At 44.0% G+C, this 26,218-nt stretch overlaps 2 protein-coding genes and 1 pseudogene across 2 annotated transcripts; 2 read left to right on the forward strand and 1 right to left on the reverse strand.

Annotated features, from left to right (window-relative positions):
• The first annotated feature begins 4,732 nt into the window (after nt 1-4,732).
• Nucleotides 4,733-5,375, forward strand: LOC119314560. Its single transcript, XM_037589265.1, has one exon. It carries the CDS (start codon nt 4,828-4,830, stop codon nt 5,158-5,160), a length of 333 nt encoding a protein of 110 aa, XP_037445162.1. The 5' UTR covers nt 4,733-4,827; the 3' UTR covers nt 5,161-5,375.
• Nucleotides 5,376-15,831: 10,456 nt separating this feature from the next.
• On the forward strand, nt 15,832-16,438 carry LOC119314561 (annotated as a pseudogene).
• A 2,486-nt stretch (nt 16,439-18,924) lies between these two features.
• On the reverse strand, nt 18,925-20,753 carry LOC119316103. Its single transcript, XM_037590468.1, has 3 exons — nt 19,433-20,753; nt 19,120-19,187; nt 18,925-18,942 (listed from the first exon to the last, which is right to left on the reverse strand). Exons 1-3 carry the CDS (start codon nt 20,751-20,753, stop codon nt 18,925-18,927), a joined length of 1,407 nt encoding a protein of 468 aa, XP_037446365.1.
• Between the last annotated feature and the right edge of the window lie 5,465 nt (nt 20,754-26,218).

A 26,218-nucleotide genomic window follows, 5' to 3' on the forward strand; every position in this document is an offset into this window, starting at 1 on the left:
AACCAAAAACAGTGCGAGCAACCAAACACGTCCATACAATCGCGACCATGCATACAGCATAGGTTGAGTACGTTACTAATCTTGGCAATTTCCATGGCAGCCAACCAAAAGGAGTAATACAATATTTAAAGAGCAGAGCAACCATGCTAGGAATTGTATGAGTGCACCACTTCGAGCCTGTAGGCCCACGGCGAAAAATAACAGAACGTAGTATGGACTGAAGCCACGAAGCAAAATCCTGAAACAGGTGGGAGAGATTGTCTTGTTAGAGCATCCTGACTCCGCAAACATAAGCATGAGAATGATGTCAACCCACAACTTTGGTTGCCGTACCCGTATGTAGACCCTGCGTATGCAGAGGAGGTAAAACAAAAACAGTTTTAGTCATATGGTAATATGAAGTCTGCCCTTGCTAGAACAGAGAAAAATGCGTAGAGCAACATGGTGTGACTAAGCTAAGAAACTTGGCATAGACTAAAGAGTTCACAAATAAAATCTGAGGATGTATGCACAAAGAAATATAGCATATTCAGCCAATTACTAGAGAGCATACACAAGCATACTTCAGTAGACTAGAAAACTAGTATAGCATGAAAAACAATATAGCATCTGACATGTATACCATGTGAAACCAAGTACATGGCATGGCTGACTTATATATAAAATAAAGAATTTTTAGTCCTCTCGGCCACCATTAGGTCTTCGTTTCAAAGGATTTTCATGGTATTTTGGAGGATAAGGGTCCTTATGATTTTTTTCTTACGCTGGCCGTAAGATTCGTAGGATTGAATCATATAGGAATTTTTCCTATGGAATCATCTATACTATATTCCATAGGAAATCTCACAACCACTCTAACCTCTTGAAAAAAAAATACTTTGTTTTTCCTATGATGCAATCAAACGATCTCAAATCTCGTAGGGTTCGAATGGACATGACATTCAAATCATATGTTTTTCATATTTCTACATTTTTACAATCCCGCCAATCAAAGAATCTTAAATGGAAACTAAACCTAAAAAAAGGCAAGCATGAATATAGAAGAACATTGATGTAGCATGTGGACCATCACAGTGTAAGTTCTTAGGAAACAAAAAGAGGGTATATAACCAAGCTAAAACTAAGTCAGCATTAAACAGATAATTAGCATGCCATTGACACATCCCAACAGCCCTAGAAATTTGTAAACCATGAAAATTACAGAGATAACAATTAGACGATTAAAATACAGGCAGAAGGCTAAAGGATGAGTTCAGACTTCTAAAACTGTAGAAGAACAAATAATTTCTACCTCTATGAGTATGCTAACCATGCATTAGACCTGCTTACCAGTTCAATGTTGCACTCGACAAAAGGATGCTCCATGAAGATGTTTTTTACTTTTGAGCACCAATCGGAACATGGAGTGACACCATCTACCATTTTCAGAGTCACTCTTTTAAGCACCAGAGCACATGTAAATATCACTTTCAAGAAATCAAACTCATGATCTTCCCCGTCCATGCCCTGCATTTCCACATTTTCAAGATCAGCCAAGGAGGTAGTTTGTGTTCTCCAGTCCTTAGGCTCATCACAAAGACAATTTACTGGGCATGCATCTTTCACCTAAAACAAGTGCAAAGTACAACAATATATTATGGGAAGCGCTAAAACTCAGTCGACTGAGTTTTAATGAAGTCTCAGTCGACCGGCCTAGCCATTAGATTTTCTTTTGCTAGTTTACGATGTATGCTGTTTCGTGAAAAACCAACGTCTGACGTTTTGTATTGGGCTGCTTTCTTTCGGCTTTGTTTTATCTGTCGGGGGTGAGGCTTGCTCGCGTGGTGGGCTGCCTAGCTACAGGCTGGAGCCTTTTTCATTGTCGGTCGCTTTTTTTTTGTTTGTTGGTCTGCCATTTTTTCTGTTGTTTTTTCATTTTTCATTTACTCGTTTGTACACGTTTGATTTTCCATTTTTTTCTCATCTTCATGTATTTTATGCTTTTCCTCATTTATTTATTTAGTTATATGTTGTTTCCTCTTTTATTTTTTATTTTATCATTTTTGATAATATGTTCTTGTTTTTCTTTATATATATACATATATGGTGGTATTATAACGCAACCTATAATTACACGTGTCACAATCCGTGTGTAACTACAAGGAGTACAATGCGATTGTAACTTGAGGGGGAGGGACGTTTGTCTAGTTGCATGTCCATCACTAGAGCTGCAATTGCACTTGTCGCAACGTGCACGCAACTGCAAGGGGTACAACGTGACTGCAACTGCAGGGGATGGATGTTGACCAGTTGCATGTGCATCACTAGAGTTGCAATTGCACGTGTCGCAACTCGTCTACAACCGCAAGGGATACAATACGATTTGGAACTGGAGGGGGAGGGGCTGGTGGATGACTAGGTGCATGTCCACGACAAGAGCTGCAACTGCATGCGTTGCAACCCGCCTGCAACTGGAGGGGAGACGTCGACCAGTTGCACGTCCACCACTAGAATTGCAGCTGCACGCATCACAACCAGCCTGCAACTGCAAGGGGTAAAACGCGACTGCAACTAGAGGGGGATGATATCGGTCAGTTGCATGTCCGCCACTAGAGTTGCAACGCACATGTCGCAACCCACTTGCAATTGCAATGGGTACAACACGACTGCAACTAGAGGGAGAGAGGCCAGTTGCATGTCCACCACTAGAGTTGTAACTACACATATCGCAACCCACCTACAACGATAAGGGATACAACGTGACTGCAACTAGAGGGTGAGGGGGCCAGCTGCATGTCCATCACTAGAGTTGCAACTACAGGTGTCGCAACCTACCATCAACAACAAGTGGTACAACATGAATGCAACTGGTGCGGGTATGATTTTTATTTTTATTTGTTATTTTTCATTTTATTAACAATACAAAATATTTTTTTAAATGTAAGAAGAAATAATATCAAAAAATGAAGAAAGCAGGGAAATGAACCAGAAGTTGTAAAATTGACTTGCCAAACAAATAAAGAAAGAAAAAACGGGCTGATTTTACTAGCCCATGAGCGACGGACTTGATGAGGGCTTACAGCAAGAAAGAAAAAGCAACTACCGATCCAGCCCAACATGGAGAAGTCGTGAACTAGCGAAAGCAGAGGCAAACATCGTCGCAGCCACATGCATGATACGTCAGCGACTGAGACTTCGCCAAGTCTCAGTCGACTGAGACCTAGACAAACCCCTCCCACTCATCACCTGACGGGCCATGTTCTTGAACTGAAGGACGAGCTAGCAGGTCGGCCTCATCACCAGCGAGCGCCCAACCCTCCTCAACCCGCTCCATGAAACGCCCCCTCTTGATCCAAAACCTCTCAAACTAAAATCGCCGCCAACAAGTGGGTCACAAAGTGTAGTCCAGGAGAATGTCGAAATGGGTGGAGATGACGATGGAGAGACATCGAAGTGAGCAGTTGAGTGCCGCTCCTCCTAGTCCACTGTGCAGAACATTCAGTCGAGCTTGACCAAGGTTGCATGACCGCACTCGTTGGACCATGTAGAGTCCTTGGCGAACAGTTGTTTCGATTCGAGCAAATAATGACATCATTTTTCTATGTATTTTCCTAGGGATGCGGATGTCGAGTAGGGGCAACCCTACCGGGGGTACGTAGTAGCAATGGAAGCCTCACTTGGAGCGATGCAAGTGTGACATCACGAAAGGCGAAGTCGGTGAGGCGTCTCCTGAGACGGGCACAACTAGGTGAAAGATTTAATCGCCTACCCCGTTTTGCTTCTCACTTTGATCTGGGCCCACCTTCCATTGAGATAAACCAGAGCAAATGATCAAACTACAAGGTGAAATGGAGCAAATGATCAAATCCTGATCCCCGCGATTGGTGCGGAACAGAGTGTGAAGATGAAGAGGGCGTGTCGTGCGGTGTCGCTAAACACAAGGCAAAGTTGTACCATTGGATGGTGTAGCGAAGAGAGTATTGGTGGTAGATAGTAGTACTCCTAATAGAAGACATGATTGAGGTGAACCAACCTATGATTAGATGGTTAGGAGCATGGTAGTATCTTCAGTCCACCTGAGTTCAAGTCCTACACTTGAGATTGGTGCTCACATTTTTTTGAATTAATTTCAGGTTTATCGGTGATGTGTGTTCAGTAGGAGAAGACATTCATATCGATTACGAAGACGTCTGTAGCAACTTCGTTAATCTCAAAATGATGTGATGGCTCAGTTTCTCGAAGAGTTCGTAGGAGTAGAGTGTACATGTGTGTGTGCGCGCGCGTGAGTGTGTTCATAGGGACGAACGTATATGTGCGTATGTATGAGTGTCAGCTGTACACCCGCAGACCCCGAGGGGACGTAGCGTATCTACCCTCCTACGCTAGCTGTTCTTCTCGGATCCGTTGATCAGAGAGCTTCACCAAACCCCCAGTTAACTAAGATTATATTCCCTTAATTCGCGTGAGCTTAGCTAGCAAGCACATGCAAGGATATGCATGATCACCAGCATGCGCCCACCAATCACATGCGCCAGTGGATCGTCACATGCATAAGCCTGATTCGACCCGACAACCCCACTAATTAAGCAGAAAACAAGAGATGGGAGAGGAGGACAGAGGTCGTAACATGGTCCGCTGTACCACGCGCGCTAGTATCTCGATCGCGGTTTCCGCATTTCCGCTGCACGTTACCCCGCCGCTGCTAGTGCTAGGTGCCATCGATCGCCTATAAAATTCGCCAAGACGCCGTGTGCTGAGCCCATCCATCGATCCGCGCTGACCCCTGTCGGGTGTACTCAACTTCCACCACTAGCTAAGCTCCATCTGCATCCATCCATCCATCCTCCCATGGCGTCCGTGAAGCTCGCCGCCGCCGCGCTGGCCGTCGTGCTCGCGTGTGCTGCGCTCGCCGCGACGCCGGCGGCGACGTATGCGGAGTACCGGCCGGAGCCCGAGCCCTGCAAGACGCAGGCCATGTACTTCAAGAACTGCCTCCGCCTCGGCCACTGCGAGAAGTGCTGCTTCGGGGTGGTGGCCAACCCGGCGTGCTACTGCGAGGTGGAGCGGGAGGCGCTGATCGAGTGCGCGCCTGGCCACCACTGCAGTCGCGCCGACAAGAAGGTCAAGATCGCCGAGATGAACCTCCCCTGCATGAAGAACCTCAAGTGCAAGCACGCGTGATGGGCCGTGGCCTCTTCATCACGGAACCCACCTTATTAGCTGCTTCCTACTACAATGCAAGTATATCGATCTCGTGTTGTGTGCCTGTTTAGTTTGTTCCGACTGCGTGTGCTGGTTGTGTATGATATGATATGATGTTTCTGCTGATTACTTGTTTCTCCAAATCGTCATCGTCGTAGTACGTTTCTACGTTTCTATCATGTATGTGCTCCTACTTGTTTGTCCGCTATGGCAACACTAATTCCTATGCAATTCTTGGTGCTAGGACTGCTAGCTAGCTAATTGTAGTCAACAACTCGAGATCACACAGCACTAAAATGAACTCATCAATGAAAAATGCCTTTGAGAAAATTATGCATACTAAAAATGTACAATGTGCATGTTAACTGTGTATAAATATATTACTAATGTATACGAGAAATGTTAAACCTATTTTACGTTGAGTACATACTCCCTCCGTCCCAAAATAAATGTCTCAACTTTATACTAACTTTAGTACAAAGTTGTATACTAAATTTGAGACACTTTTTTTGAGACGGAGAGAGTAGTACATACTCCCTCCGTTCGGAATTACTTATCTCGGAAATAGATGTATCTAGAACTAAAATACATCTAGATACATCCATTTCTTCGACAAGTAATTCCAAACGGAGGGAGTAGGTTGGAGCATTTTCATAAAAAAAAAGTATCTCCATCTGATGTATGTTGATTAAGCTAATTGATCCCCGCTCTGTTATGCTGCTGCCTTTGCAGCCTTGTGAGGAACTTCATGTCTACCTGTTACTTCCTCTTTGCCTTTCTGTAGTAGTACCTCCGTCCTAATTTATTGGTCCCCTTCATATTTTATGTCAAACTATGACCATAGATTTACTAATAAAACGTTAATACATGTCAAAAAAATATATCGTTCAATTCGTATTTAAACATATTTCGATAATATTATTTTTACTATATATAACTTATATTTTATTAGTAAAAATCATGGTCAAAATATGACACTAAAAAAAAGGGGGGCTAATTTTTTATTTTTATTTTGAGGATTACAAGGGGACTAATAAACCGGGATGAAGGTAGTACTTGGCTAGGGATCTCTTTTCCTGTGCATAGGATGGATCGGAATCGTCTGCATAAATTATTATTTTGAAAGAAGTATACAAATCACCCTCAAATCCACTCTTTGGGATACATACCCCCCTGAACTCAAAACCGGGACAAATAACACCCTGAAATTACTCAAACCGGGTTAATAACCCTCTTGAGCGGTTTATATGTAATTTGGAACAGTTTTTGTCCCCCCATGATTCTGATTAGGCGCTGACTGGGCAAAGAACGCTGAGTAGGCCAGTGTGGGTCCCATTAGTCAGATGGTTGTCTCGTTTCTTCCTTTGTCTATTGTCTCCTTCCTTTTTTCTTCATCAGAGCGCTCCACCTCTAGAAGAATCGCCTCCCCTCTTTCAATCGCTAGGGCTTGGCAATCGCATGCGCCGTCCGCCGTCACCTCCCTCATCTGTCGCTCATCCGTAGCGGGCGGAACCAAGCCATGTGTCCAGGTGCGTCTCCCTCCATCTCGGTCGCTCCTCTGTTTGGGTTCAGGTGTCGTTCGCCGACGGAATCGCGAGCGCAGGCGGAATCGCGTGTGCTGTAGAGGCATGGGTTCATATGACGGGAATTAAGCGCTTTAGTGCTACGATTTTAGGGGTAGATGTGGCTTTTTGGATGATGCCCTGTTTTGTCAACTGTGTTCCTCCTATCTTATGCCCTGTTAGTTCAGAAAAAAGTGGCCATATCTCTGTGAACCGATGGCCATCTCTCTCTCTCTCTCTCTCTATCTTATTCCCTGTTTCTCCTACAGAGTAAATGGGAGAATTTGTTGTGGGTGGTAGCCCTGTTCCTATGATAGTTCAGAAAAAAGTGGGGCTGACTGAACTTTGAATGCAAGGAGAATTGGTAGGAAAAGGAGCGACCTTTCAAGATAATTTGGTGTAGGAAAACTGGCACTTTCTCCTACAGAGTAAATGAGGCTGAATGAACTTTCAGTGCACATATTTTTCTGAATTTATTGTAGATGATTTTCCTGTTTGGTTTAGGACAAAAGTGGACATATTTTGCCTGAATGAACTGAAGTTGCACGGTACATACTTTCAATGCAGAGTAAATGATCTGGCATGCTTGACTGAATGTTACTTTTTCCTATACATTCTTTCCTGAATTTTGTATGGTCAGAGCTAAAGATTCAACTTTATTTGTTTTCTGAATCTCAATTCTTCCTGTCTGAATTTGTAGGTTCTCCTGGTCCCGGTCCATTGGACAACTTCTTTGTCAGGTTTCATTACTATGGATCATTTCAGCAAGTGGATGGAAAGTTGGATTACATTGGGGAATTGGTGGCAGAGATGTTCATTCCAAGGGATATTTTGTCCTATAAAGAATTATGTAACTATGCAGAAGATATTCTTCAAGTGGAAAGAGGTCACTACATAGGTACTTACAGCTACAAATTACATTGGTTACTTCCAGGAAAAAAATTCAGTGATGGTCTTATGTTCCTGTCGGATGATGATTCGGTGAAGAGGATGGACATTGGAATAAAAGATGGTGGTTATGCTGATGTTTTTGTTGAAGAAATGAACATGCCAATTCAGCAGGAGCACTTTCTCCGTGATAAAGAAATGCACCAAGACCAAACCATGCTATCTGGTAGTGATGAGCAGTTTGACATATGTGTAGGTGATGAGCAATTTGACATATATGCAGGTTTGTTGTCAATAAATGTAAGAGAAACTTACTCTAGGCACAAAGGGACAAAATTACCACTTATTAGTGTGAAAGTTGTTGACACAAAAATGGTTGATGAGATGGTAAGTGCTGCTGAAAAAGCTCAAGTTAGTGCATCATCTACTCATGAAACAGAGAGAGAAGTTGCGACAGGTCCAACTGAGTTGGAGGCACACTTTGGTGCAACTGAAGTTGTTGTACCTCCTAAGATGGAAGTAACAAGAAGGGCGGTTGCTGCAAATGGAACTGAAACAGTAGCATAATCTGTTGCAACTACATCTGAAATAGTGCGACAGTTTGATGTAAGAGCTACTGAAACAGAGAAAGAAGTTGCTGCAATAGTTGGTGCAGATAATGATATATCAACTGAACATGTTCCAGCAGCAGAAGCACCTCCTGTTGACAAATCCGATGAAGAGGACAGTGAATATGTGCCAATACCTGATTGTAGTTCTGGAGAGGACTCGGAGGCAGAGGAACTGGGAAAGCTTGCAAGAGAGATTAGGTGGAATGAGAGAGCTAAGAAGCTTGGGCGGAGAAGTGGAATTATAATGCAAGACAATAAAGTACAATGTAAATCTGATGATGATTTGGATGCTGGTTTTGAAACTCCATATTTTGACTCTGATGAGGATAACTTCTCTTATGATGAAGAAAGTGATGAAGAAGGAGGTACCACTATGGTTAGAAGGAAGAGCAAATGGCCTAGATTTGATAACAAAGCTGAAAAACCCAACTTTCAGCTTGGCATGGTTTTTAGAAGCAGAGAGCACATGAAGAAAGCAGTGATTTCCTATGGAATTAAGACTCACAGGCATTTGTTGTTCAGCAAAGATGAACATGACAAAGTCAGAGCATAACAGGTCTCTGTTCAACTATAATAGAGCACAGTTGGCTCAATTCACAGTTGAAGGAGCAAAGGACATGATGAATACAGACCCAATTCACTGGAGTAGGGCTTACATGAAGCTGGGAAGCTACTGTGATTCAGTTGACAATAATATGTGTGAGTCATTCAATAACTGGATCATGGAATCAAGATATCTACCTATTATATCTATGCTGGAGTGGATAAGATGCAAAATTATGGTGAGGATACAAGAATGCATTACCAAGTGTTTGAAATGGCCAGGAATCATATGTCCAAACATATTTAAAAAACTGAAGCAGAATATAACAAGATTTGGAAATTGTCATGTGATCTGGAATGGAAGAGATGGGTTTGAGGTGTTAGAGCATGATAAATACAAGTACACTGTGAATTTGCAAACTAGGGTTTGTTCTTGTAGATATTGGCAGCTTTCTGGTCTACCCTGCTGCCATGCAATAAGTTGCATCTACAAGAGCTCACAATTGTTGGATGCATACATAGCTGAGTGTTATTCCATTGAGGCTTACAAGAAAATATACTCTCATGTGTTGGAGCCATTGGAAGGTCAGTCAAATTGGCCGGTTGCTGATCATATGAGGCCACAAGCACCTGGTTACATCAAAATGCCAGCAAGGCCAAGGAAAGAAAGGAAAAGAGAAGAAGGAGAAGCACCAAAAGGGATAAAAATGAGCAAGGTGGGTGGCCAAATCACTTGCAGTTCATGCAATAGGACAGGCCATAACATGAAAAGTTGCACAAATAATGCTGCTGCAACTAAGCATCATGGAAATGCACATATTGTCAGAGAAATGTCTAGGAAAAGGAAACTACAGAAAGAAGCCTATGAGGCAGAAACTTCAAAGAAATCAAAGGTAATGTGCTGAACATAAGTAATTTCAAATGTTTACTACATTCTCACATGCCATATTATACCCATGTAGTCCATAAGTTTTAATGTGTACATGTAATAGGTTGAAGAAGTTGCAAGGCTGAGCAAGGGAAAGGCTGTAGCTCAAGACCTACAAGTGCATGAGTGCAGACGACCTACAAGCATTCAAATTAGGGAGACAAATTCACAACCAAGCTCATTGCCTGTATCACAACCAAGCTCGCTGAAATATGATAAGCATGCTCTAGGCGGCAAGGCTAGATCAGCAAAGGTTCAGAGAAGTGCTGCTACTCCATTTGTTCCACCTAAACAAGTTACAACTTTGCCACAACATTGTGTCTTCAATTTAGCTGCATACAAAGAAGCTAAGAAAGGCAGAGCAGGTCCTCCAGTTTGATGTTGAGGAGTCATTTTTGTGTCAAGAGTCATGTCATGTAATATATATCTATATGGAGTCGTGTATTTTCTGTACTATCATGCTACTATGTTCTGTATTATAAATTAGGATTGGTGTTTCAGATGATCTTTTCATACTAGCATACAACATCTCTGTATTTTTTGTAATATTTGGTTCATTGCAGATGGTCTTTTCATAACAACATACAGTATATTTGTTTTTTTTACTATTTGGTTCACTGCATATTTTATGCTGTTCATAACAAGATACAATATATTTGTATTTTTTTCTAATATTTTTTTTGACAGAAAGACTGTAAGGGAACCCCCTACAGTATAATTGGTGCAACAAACCCAAATTGCAAGTACCAGGCCAACAATATATTTGGTTCACTGTAGATGATCTTCTCATAACGGCAAACAATATATTTCTATATTTGGTTCATCGTAGATAAAACAGTGTTGCATACATCACAACACATATAAGAAGATCAGATATACATTCTGAATATTTTCGTATCAGCATACAGTATACATTCTACATAAGAAGATCAGACATAAAACTGAGATTTTGCATTGTACCAAATTCTGAATCTTTTCACAACACTTGCAAGAGGCATCGTACCAAATTCTGAATTTTGCATAAGAAGATACAGTACAAATTCTGAATCCTTTTAACAGCATTCATTCTGAATCTTGGTTAAAAGCTTACAAAGCAAAACAGCATACATAAATGACTCCTTCACAAACCAGCTTCTTCCTCTTCTTCTTCTTGACTCCTTCACAAACTAGCTTCTTCTTGACTCCTTCACAAACTAGCTTCTTCTTCAGGACAATCATTTCCAAGTGTGAAATGACAAAGCAGAACAGAGCAAGCACAAAGAAGAACTGCAGTTTCTGAATCTTATTCTTCAAGACATCAACTTCTCCACGATGCTTGACTTCCAAATCACACACATAGGCATCCAACATTTTGTTCTTCGACAAGCTGGTGTTGAGCAAATCATTTTCATTCCTCAGTCGTTCCTTCAGTCGATACACAACATCGCGTAAATCACCAAGCAACAGATTCACAAATGGAGTGTGCGGATCATCATGCCAGAGAAAATATTTGCAGTCAATTCCCTACACACATAGAGCAAACAATTACCAACAAAATAAGAAGCAAACACATCAGAAGCAATAGATTAGCAGATGAAAATTTAGTAGGCAGAGAAATACCAGAGAAGTATTATTATTCCGAAGGTTCAGACTTCAGACAGTGGTGTACCATGGGTGGTGTGTGTGTCAGATGTTGTACTAGTTCACCAATGTGTTAGCTTCAGCTTGTGTTACCTTCAGACAGTGGTATATGCAGTCTCGGATCAGATTACCGTCAAATCGTACGCGCCCACGGTAATACGAGCCTACGCAGCTAGCTTGAACTGCTGCCCCGAAGCGGAACGCCATGCCTACCCGCCCATCCGCACCAGGTACCTGATCGGGTCCTCGCACGGCTGGCTGCTCACCGCCGATGATAGGTCCGAGAGGGTGACCAGGCTGTTGGAACCACCCGAGACGACGCCATTGCTTCTGGAGGTCGACGGCGAGAGGAGAGCAACGAGAATAGAGGAGAAGCAAGGGTTCATCCGTGGATTCGGGTTGGGATTGGCCGAGAAGCCTAGGGTTCGTCCGCTTGATTGGGGATTTTTTGCGTGAGAGAGAGGGAAACAGAGGAGAAGCAGGGATAACTGACTAATGGGACCCACACTGGCCTACTCAGCGTTCTTTACCCAGTCAGCGCCTAATCAGAATCATGGGGGGACAAAAACCGCTCCAAATTACATATAAACCGCTCAAGGGGGTTATTAACCCGGTTTGAGTAATTTTAGGGTGTTATTTGTCCCGGTTTTGAGTTCAGTGAGGTATATATCCCAAAGAATGAATTTGAGGGTGATTTGTATACTTCTTTCTATTATTTTTGAGGGGTGGAATCGTCTGCACAAATATTTCGTTTTTGCGCAAACAGGCCACGCGCTCAAGGCCTACTAACTGCAGCCCAGTGGCTAGTCAGCCATTTAGTGCGGCGAGTCCAAACCACGGCTCGCCTGCAGGGACTAGTACTAGCCAGGACCAGTAACAGCGTGCCAAGTCAAAAACAATGTTTATACAATGTAAAACATGTTCGTGTATTTCAAAAACAAATGTTTCGTAGATTAAAAAAATGTTACATTTGCAGACATGATCACGAATTTCAAAAATTGTGTTTGTGACATTTCAAAAATGTTTGTACAATGTAAAGAAATGATTGCATAGTTCAAAATATAGTATTTTATCATCCATAAATTCTTCCATTGTGTATTTCAAAAATGTTTAACATGTATTTACAAAAAATCAAAACATTTTTTGTAAAAATGTTAATCATATATTTGAAAAATGCTAAAATGTGTATAAAAAATATTCTAGATGTATACGAGAAATGTGCACCGTGAGATGAAGGACCTTGGTGTATACGAGAAACGTGTACGAGGAGGTCCAGTCGTTTTTATCTCAGAACTTTGAGATGAAGGACCTTGGTGTGGCTAATGTTATCTTGAACATCAAGCTACTGACAGATAATGAGGGTGGGATCACACTTCTGCAATCCCATTATGTTGAGAAGGTGTTGAGTCATTTTGGATACTCGGACTGCAAACCATCTCAAACACCATATGATCCTAGTGCGTTGGTTCGGAAGTTCGAAGGCACGGCTAAGGATCAACTGAGATACTCTCAAATCATTGCTTCACTCATATATCTGGCGAGCGCAACGAGGCCTGACATCGCGTTTGCTGTGAGCAAACTGAGCCGGTTTGTTTCGAACCCGGGTGATGTGCATTGGCATGCTATTGAGAGAGTTATGCGCTATTTGAAAGGTACTATGAACTACGGACTTCACTATACGGGATACCCGTCGGTACTTGAAGGGTATAGTGATGCGAATTGGATCACTGATGCTGATGAGATAAAGGCCACAACTGGGTATATGTTTACTCTTGGAGGTGGCGTTGTTTCCTGAAAGTCTTGCAAGCAAACGATCTTAACAAGATCGACAATGGAAGTAGAATTAACAGCATTAGACACGTCTGGTGTCGAACCAGGACGGCTTCGAGATCTTTTGATGGACTTGCCATTGGTTGATAAACCTGTTCCGACTATCCTTATGAACTGTGACAATCAGACTGTCATCACCAAGGTGAAGAGTTCAAAGGACAATATGAAGTCCAACAGACACATAAGAATGAGATTAAAAGCTGTCAGAAAATTAAGAAACTCCGGACTCATAGCGTTGGAGTATGTCCATACGGCTAAGAATCTGGCAGGTCCCTTTACAAAAGGGCTATGACGTGTTGTGATAGATAGTGCATCGAGAGAGATTGGTATGAGACCCACATGAGTTGCCATGGTGGTAACCCAACCTATGTGATCGGAGATCCCGTGAAGTAGGACCTGGGAGCGATCTTTGGAGGACTACTGTCTTAATGTGTTCCAAAGCTTATGTAAGCAAGATGTTATTCTACAGAGCGATCTTTGGAGGAACACGCCTATATGAGCCCGACTACTGGTCACAGTCTATGAGATTGGGGTGATCTCTAGTAAACTCATGAATATGCCAGGAGTGTGACTTATATGCTCCACCTGAGGGGTCAGCATTCGGCAGCCTAGTACTAGTAAGACATGTGGTGAAGCTTCTTTACGCCAAACTGACAATTCAAGGTATAGTCCATTGTTCAGTTGTGAAGAAGTGTAGCTACTTGCTCTAGGTGAAGCTCAACTTTAACAGGTCTTCACTAAAACACTGATATATCGAAACAACAATTGGAATAGAGGACACAATGGGCCCTCGAGATCTGGTGAGGGATTGCTAAAATTTGGGGTGGGCTTTAGGCCCATCTAGCAATTTCTGAAAATCTCTAAGGGCCCATGTGGGTTTATTGATACTAGGTGTAGTGGGAAGTTTAGTCTCACCCCGCGAGTGGAGGAGTTGGACCTCTTTATAAGGAATTGGCTTGCACATGCTATTGGAACTTGAGAATAGAAAAGGCCCTCGCGTGCTCCTCCTCCGCCGCCCGCCTCGCCACACCACGCCTCGTCACGACGCGTCGCGCCGCGGGAATGAGCCGAGCCGAGCTCACACCTATGCGCTTATTTTTGCCAGTCACTAAGGGAGAGTTTCTGACAGCTAGGCCATGATCTGAGACGTCGGATCGTGGGCTGTCACGGACTCGGACGTGGGTCGATCCCACGTCTCTTCACGCGGTTGTGCCTATACATTAGAGTCAGAATGTCGTACGTGGACGCCAATCGTTGCACATCTGCTCCACGCGCACGCCAAACGTTCCACATCTGTTTGCTTAGTGCGTGCATGTTTAGATCAGAGTCAGAATGTCGTAAATGCAGTCAATGCCATACTAGTGATTTATCTATGGATTAAGGGAGTGTTCGGAGGCACTCCGCTCTCAGACTCGGCTCGCCGAGTCAGCGGAGTCGTAGGCTAAAATACTGGAGCTGAAAAGTAGGTGCTCCGCAACTTCTCTAATTTCACGGATCTAGTGGATATTCAAACAGGGCCTAAATTAGTTACAAAATTGTTTATTTAGGCTCTGCTCCTGGAGCAGCCGGAGTGGAGCGGCCCGCAGCGCATTTTTCTGGAGTCGTCAAACTGGCGCTCCGTCCGCTGGAGATAGGAATGGCAATGGGTAGGGTATGGGCGGGTACAAACTCCTTCTACCCAAACCCTTACCCATAGAAACTTTTTATACCCACCCACTTCAATATCCATGGGTATAAACTGACACCCATGCCCATACCCATCGGGTATCCTATACCCAATGGGTATTCATTGGGTGCAATATATAGCATTAAAATTCTTAAGAGGTAGAGAAATGAGTTTAAAATTCAAATGACCATGGTAGAGTAGTATAGCACGTATGTGGCCTCCTCCAGTGGGTGGCCTCTTGAAAGCATCAGGGGAGTATGAGCAGCGGTTGGTGGAAGGCCGACGTTGTGGAAGGCGGTGATGGGAATTGGGGATCGCTGGATTGAGTGTTCGACAAGAATCTGGTAGCAAAGAGTCGATATTTCATCTTTTTGAGGAGTCACATAGGATGTATGAGGAGTGGCGAGCAGGTGATTATGAGCCTATGAGCTATGACTTGTTTAAGGAATATGAGATTTAGGGTTGGACCATATGAGTTGGATGCTAACCCAACATGTTATAGGAGTTATTTTTATTTATTAATTTTTTTGGTATCTATTGGGTTACCCATGGGCACAATTTTTTACCCATGCCCTACCCATATATTTTACGGGTATGGGTAACCATTACCCGTGGGTAGAAAATCTCTTCATGTTTTGCCCATACCCATTGTTTTCGGGTAGGGTGCCCGCAGGTACCCATACCCATGGGCAAAACTGTCATCCCTAGCTAGAGAGCTGCCGAATGGAGCGTATACACAACCAGCATGCGCCCACCAATCACATGCACCAGTGGATCGCCACATGCATAAGCCTGATTCGACCCGACAACCCCACTAATTAAGAAAACAAGAGACGGGAGAGGAGGACAGAGGTCCGCTGTACCACGCTAGTATCTCGATCGGGGGTTCCGCGCTTCCGCTGCACGTTACCCCGCCGTTCCTAGGTGCCATGGATCGCCTATAAAATACGCGGACACGCCATGTGTTGAGCCCATCGATCCGCGCTGACCCCTGTCATCGGGTGTTCCACTTTGCTTCCACCACTAGCTAGCTAAGCTCCATCCATCCTCCCATGGCGTCCGTGAAGCTCGCCGTGGCGGCGCTGGCCGTCGTCCTCGCGTGCCCGCGCTCGCCGCGACGCCGGCGGCGGCGTACCGGTTCGAGCCCGAGCCATGCAAGACGCAGGCCATGTACTTCAAGAACTGCCTCCCCCTCGTCGACGTGCCCGAGAAGTGCTGCAGCGTGGTGGCGGACAAGGCGTGCTTCTGCGAGGTGGAGCGGGAGGTGGAGATCCAGTGCGCGCCCGGCCACCACTGCAGCCGCGCCGACAAGAAGGTCAAGATCGCCGAGATGAACCTCCCCTGCCTCAGGAACCTCACTTGCAAGCACGCGTGATGGGATGGGCCGGCACCGCGCGCCTCGCCTGCGTCATCGATCGCCTACCTTAGCTGCTTCCTGCTACTACTACTACAAGTATCGCATGTCTCGTTTGTGCACCGATCGATTTCCACTCGAGTGTGCCTCTTTGGTTTGCTCCGACTGTGCGTGTGTGCTGGTTGTGTGTGATATGATGTTTCTGTCGATGATCACTTGTTTCTCCAAATCGATCGGCATCATCATACGTTTCTATCATGTATGTACTCCTACTTGTTTGTCTGCTATGACAACACTAATTCCTAAGCAATTCTTGGTGCGAGCTAAGCTAACTGTAGTCAAGAACTCAAGATCACACAGCACTAAAATCAACTCATCAATGAAAAATGTCTTTGCAACCTTGCCAGGAACTTCATGTCTACCTGCTGCTTCCTATTGGCCTCCCTGTAGTAGTACTCCACTAGTGGGACGCGGAGTATCTGAGCTCGAGCTCAAATGAGCTTGGATGAGCAGTAAAATATAAAAAATAAATGAAAGCATGTTCAAAAAATTCTAAAAAAAAATTGTGGTATACTTTGACAAATGTTCCAAGTATTTGCAAATTTTTATCATGAGATCATATTCATGGAAGGCGTGACAAAAAAGCAAAATCGATGCTTCGAAAATGTACATTCACCACTAGGGATCTTTCTTCCTGTGCAAAGGATCGATCGGAATCGTGTGCATAATTTATTTATTTTTGAGGAAAGACAGCCAGGCTCTATTAATAATTCATATGAACATTTACCGGTATAACAAGAGCACCGTGGGGTGAACCCAACCAAAATATGTCTCCCCTGAGGAAGAGTAGTACCAAGCCTATCTATCTTATGAGCTTCATGATTTGTAGCTCGAAATTCATGCACAAAATTACATGAAATAAAGGATGTTTCTTTTTGTTTTATCTCCCTAATGATCCCTCCGAAAGCGCCTCCAAAACTGACCCGGATTCCATTCACCACTTTTGTTAAGTCAGATGCAATATAAAGGTGTTCCAAGTTTAGATCTTCCGCAAGTGATGACGCTTCCCTACATGCTATTGCTTCTAGAGTGAGACCTGACCACACGGTATTGCTTCTAGAGCGAGACCTAACCACGACTCGCTTGCTGGGAGCTGGTACTGGGCCAGCCCAGTAACCGCGGGCCATGTCAAAAACAATGTTTATACAATGTAAAAAAATGTTTCTGTATTTCAAAAACAAATGATTCGTAAATTTAAAAAATGTATTTTACATTTAATAAAATGTTCATGAATTTCAGAAATATGTTCGTGACATTTCAAAAAAAATTGTACAATGTAGAAAAAATTGCATAGTTAAAAAATAGTTTTTTATCATACAAAAATTGTTCCAATGTGCATTTCAAAAATTCTTAACATGTATTTGAAAAAAACGTTCAAAACATTTTTTTTGTAAAAGTGTTAATCATATATATGAAAAAACATAAAACATGTATAAAAATTGTTTTAGATGTATACAAAAAATATACAGCATGTATGAAAATAAATAGACATTAAAAGATCTATTGGAAAAAAATGTTAATCATGTATGCAGTGTCATATAAGGGATTAAGGGTCAAAATTGTTCTATTTATCGAGTTCAGAGAAAAAAAAAAGTAAATCTAAAAAATGAAGCATCCCGTTCATCCTCCAACTACCGAACTCGATAAATAAAACCAGGTGCCGAATTACCAGCAAATAATAGCTACCTGGAACTAGCAGAAGAAAATCAGTAATAAAGGTGAGTACGCTGCTGGCACCATTACGTGTTTGCTGCAACCGTGTTGGGAGAGGTAAGCAGCAGCTATCACCGTTGATGGTAGTTGGCATTGGCTGAGTGCTCACCGTAGGAATATGAGTTGCCGGCAGGGCGTTGCTGTGAACTCCCATGGTAACTGGCTCCCCACCAGTGATTGAAGGATGGACTGGGTGCCTGGAAACAAACAGCAACTTCTGTTCAGTTTTACTGTAGGTAACAGGACAAAAGCGGTACAACATAGCAGACATGAATAATTCCATGTTTTTAACATGTTACTCCCTCTGTATCAAAACATAAGATGTTTTTTGACACCATGACAGTGTCAAAAAACGTCTTGAATTTTGATACGGAGTGAGTATATGACAATGAATTAGAATAAAACACAGTGTCGAATGTTTTAGCAGTTCCTCAGTGAATTCTAAGCGCATTTATAAACATGGTGCCCATGATTGATTTTCTTGAACTTTCTAATCATACAGCACAAGGAGGAGAATGTTGTAGCAGTTCCTACGGGCGCAGGTCGACTGAGGACACGGGATCATATATCATAAACTTCACAAGTTTCTTTACCTGATGAGGTCCAAATGCTCTGCTAGGTGCCGTCTGTTGCTCCTGCGTTAGTGGCTGCTGCGACAGCGGCTGATAATTGTCGTAGCTACACATGTCAGGACAAGGGCCCGTGGCGCATACATAGGGTTGCGGCAGGGTCCGTCCCACACGTTGAAACATTGTGGTGGCGATGGCGGTGGCTGGAGTGGCACGTTCTGGTTAATGTTGATGTATGATGATCAAATATGGGAACATGGGAAACAGTGCATTTGAAACGCAGCATACAGAATGTTTTGAGGGGGCATGACATTGACGGGTACCCACCGTAGCCGGGCTCCGCGCACCTGTTGAAGCATAGCTTTCAGAATATTCGATGGTTTGATGGTGTAAAACAGATCAACATATGGCACGGATCTTCAAAGAATAGTGTTCTCATAACACAGTAAGATAAGAAACCTGCCTTGGACGTTTGTTCTTGGATTCATATGAATCAGGCTCACCGACGCAGAACTACGGACACGAGGGAGGCAACTTTAGCCGGTGGGAATTCTTTGAAATATGAAAAGCAGGACATGATAGAAAAATACTTACAGGCGTATTATTTGGCTCATTTGCGGAGCTGCCCTTCTGCGTGATCTGGATTGCTGAGACTTTAATGCCTACAAATAACGAAAAAAACTCATAAGCAATGCCATAGTAGTCATAAACCGGGACTCCGTAGGCATAAACCAGACAGGCATCTATACAAAGATTAAGATATATCCATAAAGGCAAGATAGAAAAACCAGATAGCCAACAACATTGTGTCATTGTGTGTAGCCACTGAAAGGGTCTAAGCAGCAAACAATAAAATTCACAAGTAACAAGCATGTTGATATAACAAGAGAAAGCCAGCAACAATTACGTGGAGTCATTTTCAGATGGTTCGCCAATGCGCAGGGATGGCATATTTGCTGCCAAGGGGGGCATCCTCCAAAAGGGTGCTCCCCGGGTGCTTCCACTTTCAGTGTCTTCTTGGCAAGATCCACAGCAATCACCCATCTACTTGAATCAGTCAAATGCCTGGATAATTCGAGGTAAAGAATGGCATTACCATCTCCGCACAGGGTGGGCCAAGCCGAGTACAGGTTCCTGGATGGCATGATTCTAGTGGATTCATCAATCCCTTGGCCTGACCGTAACGCCGTGTCATCGACCGAAATGTCATCAACATCGACGATGCTTCCCTTGCGCCAGCAGTCGGACCCTAGCTCCCTGGTCCATGTCATGGCGCTCCAACCGTCCACCGTGCGCAGGATCTTGGGCTTCTTCTCCACACCTTTGCTCTTGCTCAGCTTGATCAGGTCTGAACCGTAGAGCACATCCTTGTCCCTGGGGTCCAGCGGCGGCTCTTCTTCTCTGATCTCTGTCACGATCACACGCTGCTCCATCTCCACGAACTTGATGGTACCATCGACGCAGCAGGCGACATCCCGGAATTGCTTCAAATAGGTATCTTGTCTGTTCTCAGGCAATGGCGCCGGCAATGGGATGTAGCGAGCGTGGAGGGGTTCTTCTTCCTGAAGCACGTCGCACACCACCATGCCCTGCTGCAAACTGACCCACGCAAGCACGCCATCTCCTACAGTGATCACCTTGTCCGGCCAGATCGCGTACTCCCGGGGGCATGGATTGGCCACCTCCTTGCTCCTCCATGTCCTGTCCTCGGACGAGTAGACGTGGAGCCGGTATTCCTTCAAGCTGTTCGCCGCGCTGCGGAGCGCCACCAGCAGGTAATGGCCGCCGGCATCCGCGCCGCGGGGGCGGGGCACGATCCCGAACTCGCCGACTCGGCGCAGCCCCCCGTCATCGTCCTCGGGAAGCGGCATGCTCTCAAGGGACGGGGACCTCAGGTCGCCCGTGTAGACAAAGTACTCCTCCTCGTCGTCCTTGCTGTAGTAGTAGCCGGAGGCGAAGACGGCGCGGAGGAGGACGAACCTGCCCTGGGCGCCCACCACCTCTGGCGGTACCTTCAGGGCGGCGACCTTGGAGCAGTGGCAGGTGCAGAAGGACACCGCCGGCGGGTCCGCGATCCAGAAGGTGACCTCCACGGTGTGGTTGCCCGTCGTCGACCTCGCCTTGGCCGTGGCTGTCGTCTCGTTCCTGCTGGCGGCGATGTAAGTCTGCCGGGCTAGGAGGATCGACGCCGGCCAGGGGGAGGCGCTGTCGGCGTCGCCGTCGGCCATCGATCCGCCGGACGTTTCAGATTTCGATCGGCCGGGTGCTACTGCTAGGGATTGAAGGAGGCGCTCCAAGATTTGGGGACTGTACTTTTTTTTACGGGAGATTTCGGGATTGTTAGTTTGTGGCTTCAATTTCGACCTGCTGGGCTTCTGTTTCAACTCAGTTCTATTTTTTTTCCCATGTTGCTCTTCTTCCTTCTTGCACACAATTTTCTTCCATCCGCGAGTTTTTTGTTGGAGTTTCGGAGGAATGAAGGTGTAAAAAGCGGGGTTAGAGAGGACGACTTCCAAGATATGTGGTGTGGTTTCCTCCATATGATGGATTTTGATTAGTTTATTAATAAAAGTAAATTATTTATTACTATCCTACTGAAATGTTTTTATTTGGACTATGTTAAACTAATTCTTAGAGTCCCGTAGGAAAAATAATACATACATTTGAAGATAAATTTGACTTTCCATTTGTATCGACTCATCGTGTAAAAGTTTTATCCATTCCCAGCATAAAATTCAAATTTCTCTGGTTTTCCTTTCTTTCATAGTTTTTTTTTTGCTTTTTTTATCTGTCGCCGTTTACCGGGCCTTCCATTCAAAGCTTATCATACTTCTCTTTCTGCCCTTGCAGCACACATTGACTTTTTCTGAATACACGTCGAACATTTTTTGTTAATGTTGGTGGTGGTAGCGGTGACTGGAGTGGCATATTCTGGTTAATGTTGATGTATGATGATCAAAGATGGAAACATGGGAAACATTGCATATGAAAAAACAGCATATCAGAATGTTTTGATGGGGCCATGACCATGATGAGTACCCACCTGTAGAAGCATAATTGTGGAGGCTGGAAGTGACACCTTCTATTTTGATTCTATCTTTCTCTTGATAAAATGCAAAACTTGTGTCTCAATGAATTGATGGAAAAAGGGGAAAGTTGGTGATCATGTTGGATTTAGCATACCTTATTGTTTTATTTAATTTCTTTTTTCATTTGTGTTTTCATTTCTTTTCATTTTCATTTTTTGCTTTTTAAAATGCAAGAACGTTTTAACTCAAACAATGTTCATCAATCTTAAAAAACAATCATCAAATAAAAAATCATTGTATTAAAAATTATTCATCAAATTCAAAACATATTCCTCCAATTCAAAAACAAAGTTCATGAACATTTTTAAAATGTTCATGAATTTCAAAAAAATGTTCATCAAATTCACCAAAAATCATCCAATTAACAATGTTCTTGAATTCAAAATTTGTTCATGAAATTCAAAAAAATGTTAATCAGATTAAAACTTTGTTCCTCAAATACAAGAAATGTTCATCAAAATATTATAAAATGTTAATAAAAATCTGAAAATGTTCATTTTCTTGAAATAGTGAACATTTTTTGTATTCATTAGTATTTTGTGAAATTTAAAACTTTATTTGATCTAGAACTTTTTTAAAGAAGCGAAAAATAGAAAAGAAAAACCAAAAACAAAAGGAAACGGAAAAACATGGGAGCGCGCGTGGGGGCGAGGGGGTATGCATTTCCACCATGTACAACGGGGAATAAAGGGTCCCAAAATATCTGCTCGTGTTTGGGTTTTCGGATGGGTTCTCGTTGGGGCTTGAAGGTGGCGCTCAAGAATTTGGGCCCTTGTCGAATGAGTGCCATGAGTGTTTAGGGCTGGTTCTTTTTGGCTTGGGTTCTAGGTTTGCATAATCATAAGCAAGAATTAGAAATTTGATTGCAATATCATGGCATAAAAGGAAGATCCCAAGAAGCATGTGAGTTGGATTCACTAAAGGAATGCATTTTCTAAAACTTAGTTGAACAAGCCCCATCATCCACATCATATCGTACTCCCTCCATTTTTATTTACTCCGCATATTAGCTTTGGTCAAAGTCAAACTTTGTAAACTTTGACAAAAAAATTAGACAAAAATATTAAGGTATACAATAACAACTCAATCACATTAGATTGATTGTTGAATACACTTTCACATCATATAGATTTGCTATTTTAAATGTTCATACTTTTTTCTATAAACTTAGTCAAAGTTTATGAAGTTTGACTTCAGTCAAACCTAATATGCAGAGTAAATAAAAACGGAGGGAGTACTATCATGGACTAAGCATCATCAAACAACCCTCGCAGCACATCGTACCACCGCTTGCAGCACGCCATCCCATCTGTGTTGGTTGCAGCATGTCGTCTCACTAGTCACAATGTTCCCCTCATCGCTCGCAACACGTCGTCCCATCATCCATAGCATATGCCACTGCTGTTTGTAGCATGAAGTTTCATCGGTTGCAGCATATGTCGTCTTTACTCATAGCATGTCTCGAAGCGACCGTCGTTGTCGGTTGTAGCATGTCGTGCCACCGGTTCCAGCATCCTGCCCTGCCGTTTGTAGCACGAGAATTACTACCATAAATCTTGGAGTTCCATGCTTTTAGTTTTGAATTTAACCGGTCAATGATCCAGAATAAGGGTCATGCTCTCGACGGCGCCACTATTGAGATCTGAGACACATGGCGCCGACCACTATGTTGTCGACGCAATGCATGTTGGCTACAAAGAATATTTATGGATTGGTGTTGGTGTTTATAAGATGTTTTGATCCGAATGCTACGGATGGAGACCTCGCCATTTTGCATGTAGCCTGGGACGAATATTTACGATAAAATATTGTCAAAAGAGATATAAGAGGATATGATTTTGTTTTAAGTTTAACATAGCTTAGTAGTTAAACTAATGTATTAAACATTACTTTATTATTAGAGGCAATGGTGGTGAGCTGGTGGTGCTGATGTTCATGTTGTTGGGGAACGTACTAATTTCAAAAAAATTCCTACGCACACCCAAGATCATGTTGATGCATAGCAACGAGAGGGAGAGTGTGTTCATGTTGGGGAACGTAGTAATTTCAAAAAAAAATCCTACACACACGCAAGATCATGGTGATGCATAGCAACGAGAGGGGAGAGTGTGTCCACGTACCCTCGTAGACCGAAAGCGGAAGCGTTAGCACAACGCGGTTGATGTAGTCGTACATCTTCACGATCGGACCGATCAAGTACCGAACGCACGGCACCTCCGAGTTCAGCACACGTTCAGCTCGATGACGTCCCTCGAACTCCGATCTAGCTGAGCTTTGAGGGAGAGTTCCGTCAGCACGACGGTGTGGTGACGATGATGATGTTCTACCAATGTAGGGCTTCGCCTAAGCACCGCTACGATATGACCGAGGTGGATTATGATGGAGGGGGGCACCACACACGGCTAAGAGATCCAAAGGATCAATTGTTGTCTCTATGGGGTGCCCCCCTCCTCCGTATATAAAGGGGGGAGGAGGAGGGGACCAGACAAGAGGAGGAGGTGCGCCCAAGGGGGGCAATCCTACTCCAAGTAGGTTTTGCCCCCCTTTCCTATTCCAACTAGGAGAAGGGGGGGGAGGAGGTGGAGAGAAGGAAGGAGAAGGGGGGCCGCTCCCCCTCCCCTTTCCCAATTCGGATTGGGGCAAGGGGGGCCGCGCGCCACCTCTTGCTGCCTCTCCTCTTCCACCACTTCGGGCCCATGAGGCCCAATAACCCCCGGGGGGGTTCCGGTAACCCCCCCTCCCCCCCGGTACTCCGGTATATATCCGATAACCCCCGGAACCATTCCGATGTCCGAATATAGTCGTCCAATATATCAATCTTCATGTCTCGACCATTTCGAGACTCATCGTCATGTCCGTGATCACAACCGAGACTCCGAACAACCTTCGGTACATCAAAACTCATAAACTCATAATATAACCGTCATCGAAACGTTAAGCGTGCGGACCCTACGAGTTCGAGAACTATGTAGACATGACCGAGACACGTCTCCGGTCAATAACCAATAGCGGAACCTGGATGCTCATATTGGCTCCTACATATTCTACGAAGATCTTTATCGGTCAAACCGCATAACAACATACGTTGTTCCCTTTGTCATCAGTATGTTACTTGCCCGAGATTCGATCGTCGGTATCTCAATACCTAGTTCAATCTCGTTACCGACAAGTCTCTTTACTCGTTCCGTAATACATCATCCCGCAACTAACTCATTAGTTGCAATGCTTGCAAGGTTTATAGTGATGTGCATTACCGATAATCGGAGTGACAAATCCTAATCTCGAAATACGCCAACCCAACAAGTACCTTCGGAGACACCTGTAGAGCACCTTTATAATCACCCAGTTACGTTGTGATGTTTGGTGGCACACAAAGTGTTCCTCCGGTAAACGGGAGTTGCATAATCTCATAGTGATAGGAACATGCATAATCTCATAGTGATAGAGCACCTTTATAATCCGATCGTTTAGTATGTTGCTATTGCTTTCTTCAAGACTTATACATGTTCCTGTCACTATGAGATTATGCAACTCACTTTTACCGGAGGAACACTTTGTGTGCTACCAAACGTCACAACGTAACTGGGTGATTATAAAGGTGCTCTACAGGTGTCTCCAAAGGTACATGTTGGGTTGGCGTATTTTGATATTAGGATCTGTCGCTCCGATTGTCGGAGAGGTATCTCTGGGCCCTCTCAGTAATACACATCACTTAAGCCTTGCAAGCAATGCAACTAATAAGTTAGTTGCAAGATGATGTATTACGGAACGAGTAAAGAGACTTGCCGGTAACGAGATTGAACTAGGTATTGAGATACCGACGATCGAATCTCGGGCAAGTAACATACCGATGACAAAGGGAACAACGTATGTTATTATGCGGTCTGACCGATAAAGATCTTCGTAGAATATGTAGGAGCCAATATGAGCATCCAGGTTCCGCTATTGGTTATTGCCGGAGACGTGTCTCGGTCATGTCTACATTGTTCTCGAACCCGCAGGGTCCGCACGCTTAACGTTACGATGACAGTTTCATTATGAGTTTATATATTTTGATGTACCGAAGGTTGTTCGGAGTCCCGGATGTGATCACGGACTTGACGAGGAGTCTCGAAATGGTCGAGACATAAAGATTGATATATTGGACGACTATATTTGGACACCAGAAAGGTTCTGGGTAAGATTGGGACAATACCGGATCACCGGGAGGTTATCGGAACCCCCCGGGAGGTATATGGGCCTTATTGGGCCTTAGTGGAAAGGAGGGGAAAGGAGCAAGGGAGGGGGCGTGCCCCCCCCCCAAGCCCAATCCGAATTGGGAGGGGGCCGGGCCCCCCTTTCCTTCCTCCCTCCTTCCTCTTCCTTCCCTCTCCTACTCCTAATAGGAAAAAGGAGAGTCCTACTCCCGGTGGGAGTTGGACTCCCCCCTTGGGCACGCCACCCTCCTTGGTCGGCCCCCTCCTCCACTCCTTTATATACGGGGGCAGGGGGCACCCCAGAGATACAACAATTGATCATTGATCTCTTAGCCGTGTGCGGTGCCCCCCTCCGCCATAATCCTCGATAATATTGTAGCGGTGCTTAGGCGAAGCCCTGCGACGGTA

This window comes from Triticum dicoccoides, chromosome 6A (assembly GCF_002162155.2).
Source record: "Triticum dicoccoides isolate Atlit2015 ecotype Zavitan chromosome 6A, WEW_v2.0, whole genome shotgun sequence".
Lineage (NCBI taxonomy): Eukaryota > Viridiplantae > Streptophyta > Magnoliopsida > Poales > Poaceae > Triticum > Triticum dicoccoides.